Source organism: Vigna umbellata, chromosome 11 (assembly GCF_029865625.1).
Source record: "Vigna umbellata cultivar VRB3 chromosome 11, Vumbellata_1.0, whole genome shotgun sequence".
Classification (NCBI taxonomy): Eukaryota; Viridiplantae; Streptophyta; class Magnoliopsida; order Fabales; family Fabaceae; genus Vigna; species Vigna umbellata.
In genome coordinates this window covers 32,390,910-32,399,104 of record NC_142175.1, presented here as the reverse complement: position 1 = coordinate 32,399,104, position 8,195 = coordinate 32,390,910, and the positions used below count along the sequence as shown (strand labels likewise).

The following is an 8,195-nucleotide window of genomic DNA, read 5'->3' as shown; positions in this document are numbered from 1 at the left end:
ATAATATCGTACTGTATTATTATTTAGATAATTTTTATCATTCAATATAAATTTGACTAGAATAAGTATATATGTCAAACATTAAAATTATTATTTTTCTTTATATAAATTATTTTTGAAAATAATATATATAATTGGAAAATGGTTTGATATAATTAGTTGTAATTGGTGCAATGCATACATTTTACAAAGTGAAACAATGAGGGAAAGTAGCATAGAATTTATAACCGAGAGAGAATTAAAACTCTATCTTTTACAGTTATACGTTTTACAAAGAAGTTGTAAACGGTGCAATGCAATACATTTAATAAGGTAATGCATTTAATAAGCTGAGACATAAAAGAAGCCAAAATTAATCTTTACATGTTTATATTTTAAATAAATACTAAAATATAATTTGACTGCCTTGAAAGAACGATCGAGAAGCTGACGTAGGTGGTTGGTTGAAATTGGTGGCGGGTCCATTACTATCTGTGTCTGAGAACGGAGGGAACGGTAGCATATAGATTTGTATTTTGGTTTTCATGAATGAAGTTTTTTGTAGAGAAAAATCATGACATGGTACACAAGGGGTAGAATTAAAGCCAATATGGCTTGCTGGGAAAGTGAAACACTTCTACTCCCATGGCTTCCAAAATTCTTCTTCTTGTTTTGATGAGAACAGAGGAAAGCCATTGAAATGCTCTGTTTTTCCTCTGCTTTAAATATCGGTCTTCCAATCACACTTTTGTACAGTCCACCACTCAATATCTGTAACCAAACAACATCAACCTCCTTAATCCTCTGAATTGTCATGTTTCATTGTAGCTAAAACTAATGAATAACACAGAGGATGTTTTTGTTTTGAGAGTGCGATTATATACATGTCACGTCAATGTAAAACTTAGATTCGCATTCTTACGCAGACTCACCTGAATTTGATCTCCAGCAGTGACTATAAGGGCACCTGGCTCAGGGCAGAAAGAGAGCCAACTTTTCTTGGAGTAAACATGAAACTGTGAAGAGCCATTGCATAGATGAAAGCACAATGAATGAGAGTAATCGGTTCCCCTGATCAGCATTCTAATCACATCATATTTCAAGGAATTAGCCAATGAATCCTTAGTATTATCACCACCATGCTTATAAATGCAACAAACATTCCCTGTCTCATTCCCACTGTCAAATTCTGCACTCTTCTTTTTCAGTATCACATGCATCATTTTCATAGCCACCATTTCTATCCGTGACATAAGCTTTTCCATCTTTTCACTGCAAGTTCAGACAGATTAAAAGCTTTTTAAATTTTGATGCTAAACATTGATCAACCGTATTGAATCTAATACAAGTTCATGAAGACTGATTTTTGTATAAAAAGATTATTTTTTTATTAATAAAAGGAGAACTGGTATTATGATTTATGGTGTAACCTGAAATTTGGATATCCAATGGGCCAAATTCCCTCCATTTTCGACTTCAACTCCTCCTCATTGCACCACACGAATTCTTCACTACCTTCTTCTTCCTCCTCTCCGGCGTGATACTCTTCGAACCCCCAGGGCTTCTCCGGTGACCTAGTCGCTGCTGCACGCTTTGCATGCGGCACCTGGAACACTCCGGTGGCGTCCTCGGCGGCTGACTCCACCAGCTGTGACGGAATCCCGTGGTTTAGCAGCTGGAAGCACCCGATCCTGGCAAGGGAATCGGAAACGACGTCGCGGAGAGCGTCGTCGCGGTGGAAGCAGAGCGACACGAAGTCTACCTCGGGAGGCGCGTCGAGGTGCTTCTGTTTGGGGAAGATCTTGTCCGGCAGGACAAGATCGGGGACGCGGAGCGAGGCCTCTAGAAACTCGGTCAAAACGTCGTCGTTGGTGACGGTGGATCTCCGGCCGGATGCCACCGGAGAGGGCGGCGGCGCGCGGAAATCGACGGGGATTTCCGGCATGGGCGAAAACGGCGACAGCATTAATTGACGAATGGATTAATTAACAAGGATGTGAGAGTGAGAGTGGTTATTTGAAAGGAACAAACGAAGTTTTGGTGGGAAAGCGAAGGGAAAAAGGTCCAGCGATGATAGCGTGTCCCTTCTACCGCCGACACTGGTTCCGGGAATCATAACGACGTCGTTTCTTTTTCCTTTTTCTCGTTTTGCTTTTTGCTCACTTCTTCTCTTCCTTTACTTTACAGCCCTGATACCAGTGTGTTCCTCATCATTTCACTTCACACACAACAACATATATCATTGCTTCTTTTCTTGTGGGGGCTTTCTGTGTCAGTACCATAATGTTTCTTTGTGTCTCCGAAAAAACATGAACATAGATTCGTGTATTTCCACTACCATTATATAAAATTAACATCAACATCATCCAGATTTTGTTCAGTGTACAACTTTTATAATTATTTGTCCTTTTTTCATGGTTAAGCATGGAAGAAAATCTTAAATTTATATTTATGGTGTTCTTCCTGTAATGCTTTTACTAGGATTTCTTTGAAGTAAAGTAGCTCGAAAAATGGTGAAGCTGATTGATTTGTTCGTTGTCGTGGTATTTAAGCTAAGTTTATAAAGTGTTGGTTGCAAAAAAAAGAAAAAGAAAAGGTTGAATTGTTGATGGTCGGAGAATAGTTGAACGAATCTCAGAATTATAATTCAGTGATAGATAACGAAGAGCTACCCGAAAAAAGGTCGAACAGAAAACAAAAGATAACGATAAAAAAGATAACGATACTTTCACAACAATTTAACATCACATCGTGTGGACTTTTGTGATTATTATTATTAAGTGTGAAATAATTTTAGATTAATCACATAATAAATCATAAATAATATTAAAATATTATAAAAAATGTTAGTGAAAATATCATTATCCGAAAACAAAAAGCTCCATGATCCAATGCTAAAAGTGATGCTGCATTGATCAATCATCGGAATCTAAAGAAACACCTACTGAGTTTTGGATGGATGTTGCTTCTTCCAGCACCCCAGATGCTCTTACACATCTCCACTATTTTCATTTATTTTAAAAATACTTTACACTTTTTCATTATTTTCTTTTATTCCAAAAATACCCTACACCTCTCCATTATTCTCAACAATCTTTTTCTTTCTCTCTCTGCATTAATGACACATTTATATTCTCAACAATCTTTCTCTTTCTCTCTCTATTAATGGAGCATTTATGTGGCTCAGATTTGAACTTGTGATATATTTCAAAATGTAAAATAACTTGAATATTATTTACATGACTCAAATAACTTGAATAAAGTATTTAATTTATTAGATAAATAATATAAAAATATTATTAAATACTTAAAATATAAAAGAAAAGTTATTTGTTAAAGATTTGGAATTTATTTAGTTATTTCGTTATTATAAAGTTAGTATATAATAATAATAATATATTATTATTATTTACTATTAATATTATTATGTTTATTATTTTGTATTTGCATCTAACTTTTAAGTTTATAAAGTGGAAGTGATAGAAGCACTAATATTGAAGTTTCTCTTAATTTTATATTTTGCAATATATCACAAATTCAAATCTGAAATGTTTCATTAATGCAGAGAAAGAAAGATTATTGAGGATAATGGGGAGGTGTAGGGTATTTTTAGAATAAAAGAAAATAGTGAGAATGTGTAAAGTATTTTTGGAATAAAAAAAAATAGTAGAGAGATGCATGAGCACTTGGGGGTGGTGGAGGGAGCAACACCCGTTTTGGATTAACAGACCCATTACAACAGCCGGAATTCGGCCCATATTGAATGAGCTACAAAAGAATTGGCCCAGACGAAGTTCCGTCTTCCTTTAATTTCAAACCTGAAAAATTAGTACAGAAAAGTCCTTGACAAGGACGGATACCAAAAAATGTCTGGGACAGGTTTTTGGTAGAAGATGACAAATTGGTTTTAGCCGCCATCGTCAACCTACAAAAGTTTGATTTTTTAAATTAAAAATTATAATAAAAATTTGTATAAAATATGATTTTTTACTGTATTATTTGAATGATATAAATATATACTAATATTATAATTTAAATAAATTAAATTTTGATTATTAATCAGAATAAAATAATTTAAGATATTAATTAATTAATTACAAATTTAGAAACTATTTGCATGATTAAATATATTTTTTAAAAATTCACATAAATGAAAATAAACTTTAAGAATATAAAATTTAAAAGAATAAAAATAAATAAAACTTATGGGCTAACCTATCTTTTAACAAGACAAATCATGATTTTTATCATTTTGTCACGGTTGATCAGTTTGTCCTGTTTTTGATGAACCATAGACTAATTGATCTGTTTCTTCATCCCTAGTTAGTGATGGTAAGTTTCTAATTTTTAAAAGTTATATGCATTTCTAAGTTGTCTAAAATTAGTTTTTTGTTTAAAATGTGTTTCTCTTCTAATTTATAGATTCAAAACAAAATAATTTTATCAGTCTTAAAAATAGCTTATGCTTTTTGTTTATATGATACTATCACTATCTTTTAAAAAATACATTTTAAAAACTCAAAACAAAAAACCATCATAATCTTTGTTGGAATTTAACAAAATCTGGCTGCCAAGGATATTCAAGGCAAAGGAGAACGTTTGAACCAGATCTGTGAACATATCATTAAATTCCTGAAATTTCAATAATTTCATCATACACCAAGACAAAAATATTCGAATCTTACACATATATAAACTATCACGAGTAAAATAAAAAATTTGAATTTTTTATTGTTCTTCATAACTGTTTCCTACAATAGCAATATTATACTCCACCTTGCACGAATTATTTGCATAAACAGTAAATTTATTTTTTTAAAAGATAAAGTAGATGTATTCAATGCATTGGTACAGAAAGCATTAGCGTTTGTACTAATCCATGCCATTAAAAAATAATAATAGTATGAAACTTGGTCTTCTTGGTAGGCTATGGATTCTTGTCCTTTTTCTTAATGGAGACTCAATTAAGTACATCTTTTTCAAAAGAAGTCCAACTGTAATGAAATGAAAGGAGGAATTTCAAAAAGATAAATGTTTTTATAAACATCACATTTGGTGTAGATAGTAATGTTTCACCTTCCCCCCAAGAAAAGAGGATTTGTATCATGTGTAAAATTACCTTATTAGTCACTTCCAAGATTGACATTGTTTGCAATTCAGACATCTCAATCAAAGATGAATCATGATGAAAGTGGTCTTTGCAAAATTCAAGAGAAACCAAAAAAAAAACAAAAACAGTTATGTTATCATTGTAGCATTGTCTTCTGTAACATTTCTCAGTTACAGTGACTACTATGTCTATGTCCGATGAAATTAAAATCCAAATCCCTTTTCATATTCGCAAGTTGCAGGTTTCAAACAACTTGCAAGATGCAAGTTTTATGCAAATTGACAAGTCGTCAATTCAATAATGCTTGGAATAGGACAGAAGAGAATGGATATTCCTTAGTCTCTGTGTTTTCCATTTGTCTTGTATTACACTTACGTGTTTTAGTTTATTTTAACAGTATTTAATATGCTGTTGAAAATAAGCAAAGATATTTATTTTAAATTAATAATATTTTATTGTTTGGTGTCTTGCTTAAATTCTTAAGTATAAGTCTTCATTAAATTTGTCTTTATTTTTAAACAACATTAGATCTATAAAACACCCATTAAGTGTTACATAGTTATATTTATTTATATTGTTTCAGTATAGGATTGAGATCATTTGTCTAAGTTCTTGTGAGTTGTTAAAGGTCTGAAAGTTGTCTTCAAGTTTAAGTTTTAGGTTAAATCAATTGTCCAAACTATTTAGATGATACATGCACTCTAATGTCAAAGTCAGTTCAATTTTGATAGTTAAAAATTAATGATGTAATAAATACATATTAAATATCTTCCTACCTCAAATCTCTATTTATAGGTTTTCAGATAAGTTTTTATTTAACCTTGACCTAATCACAACCTAATTATGAATAATCATATTTTATCTTTAAGTTAATCGACATTAAGATTAACTTGCTCTGATGCATAATTAATTAATTGGTTTGTTTTCCAACGGACCGATCTTATTGGTAACTCTTTGGATTATTCAAGTTAAGATTAACTATATTATATATATATATATATATATAATTAGACATTAGTGATGATATAATAGTATAATTGTGACACGATAAAGTTTAATAAATTATAAATTTTGTTAGAATATTTTTAAATGATTGTAAAATCTTAAAAGATTAATTAAGTATTATTCAATTTTATAAATTTAATTTATTAAATAAGGTTTGGACTTGAAAATTCGTTTAATATCTAGTAACTATAAGATATTCAATATAAAATTAACTTATTTTATTAAAAGGTAATAAAAAGATGCTATGAGAGAGCATCACATACGTAAGTGTAGTTGTAGGTGTTAGTTAGAAAGTGCCAAAAGGAGCATGTTTCAATGGTTGACATGTATGACATAACCTACCAAAAAGACGTAAGAAAAACAATTGCTTCCATGAAATGTGGGGAAGAAGTCGTGAGTTTTGAAGTTTGAAGAAGAAGAAGAAGAAGAAGCTACACAATAACAAAGACTTCCAATTCTATCCTTTGGATTCTTCGAGATTGGAAAAGAGGGGATAATTTGTTCATCCAACTTCTACTTTGTTTATAATTCAACTCTCAACTCTCTTTTCTAGGCTTTCCTCCAATGAGACAAAGGAAATAGACCAACTCAATTTAAACTTTCAATTTCACAAATATCATCACTCTAGTCTTTCTATAATGCTTCCATGTCAATACATAAGACCCTAATAATTTTTTTAATATTATTATTTTATCAATAATGTATTAAATTATTGACATAAAATGGAATGAATTTAATAAACGAAAACCAGTTTCACTTAATGAGAAATTAATAATCATTAAAATATTAACTTGAGAAACAATCTAAAGAATTAAAGTTCTATATAAAGAAAATATATTCAATTGAAAAAACAGTTTGAAACTGATAAATATTATATTTTGATGCAATTTTCAACTAAGCTCAATGAATATATGTATTTCTTACAAACTGGAAAGCTTGACTTGATATGTTTTTGAGGTAATAAGTTGGCATTTAGTATAAAGTTTCACTAAAAACTAAACAATTAATTAATTATCTTTGCGTAAATGGATGACTTTATTTTTGTAAAGCTGAAAATATGTGTTATATATAAAAATTAAGGTGTGCTTTATTAATATAGATTTTATGAAAATTGAATTTGATATTAACATATTATTAGTATATATTTTTTGGAAAATTATGTTTGGTGGTAAGAATTATATGTTTGTAACTGATTTTATTTATTTTTTATTTTTTATTTTATAAAAATATTTATACTTCCTACTTATAATATACTTAATTAAGTTTTTATAATATAATAAAATAAATTTTATCACATATATTTAATTACTAAAATGCTTATTTTATTGACCTAACATACTATAACAATATGATAAAAAAAATGTATGTAGGACAAAGTCGTGGTTTTCAGAAGTTGAACTCCCAACGACCGTGTAATATGAAAAAAACTATATAAATATAACCCTGTGTATTATATATTATTTGTAATGGAGGAGAGAAATGAAAAAGTAGGTGATTGAGAGAATAAATAAATAAATAAAAATCTAGCTTGTTTAGTTAAATAAATGAAAGGATTTTTAAAAAAAAATTAATTTTGAAATAAATATTTATATTATTTTAATATCATAATTAAGAACGGTATGGGAGAAGTTTTTGAAGTTAGGTGTAATCGAAATTTCAAATATTTTTTTATAATTTTAAACAAATATTGTTCTTACACCTACCCATATTCATTTTCAACATGCGAAATTAACTCTTATATTGTTTCTGTTGGATCTAGATGACCCTGCTAAAACATGAGTTTGTCGAAGACCGGACGTACATTGATGTGTCGGACGGCTACCTATCGCTTCCTTCGTCCGGCCGTACGATGGATTCGGGGTTCCCTCCTCGTTCTTCAAGCCGGACGGTCGGGTATCTGTCAAAGGCACTCCGATGCTTAAGTCAATAACATGACCCAGTGGTCTGTAATGCATGTATATATTGCATCGTAAGCAATCTGTCCAGAAATCATACCTGGAACCTTTATTTATACGGATTGTAATGGGCTTTTACCTTTCGTGGGCCTGATAACGACCCAATCGTACCTTAATCTTCATTAAGGGCTTTAATGAGTTATTAG

General features: G+C 30.5%; 1 protein-coding gene across 1 annotated transcript; it reads right to left on the bottom strand.

Annotated features, from left to right (window-relative positions):
• Positions 1 to 200: 200 nt before the first annotated feature.
• On the bottom strand, positions 201 to 2,387 carry DTA4 (downstream target of AGL15-4). The gene is made up of 3 exons (XM_088102395.1): positions 1,410 to 2,387; positions 912 to 1,251; positions 201 to 750 (listed from the first exon to the last, which is right to left on the bottom strand). The coding sequence occupies exons 1-3, from the start codon at positions 1,943 to 1,945 to the stop codon at positions 523 to 525; spliced, it is 1,104 nt and encodes a 367-aa protein (XP_087958521.1). The 5' UTR covers positions 1,946 to 2,387; the 3' UTR covers positions 201 to 522.
• Positions 2,388 to 8,195: the final 5,808 nt, after the last annotated feature.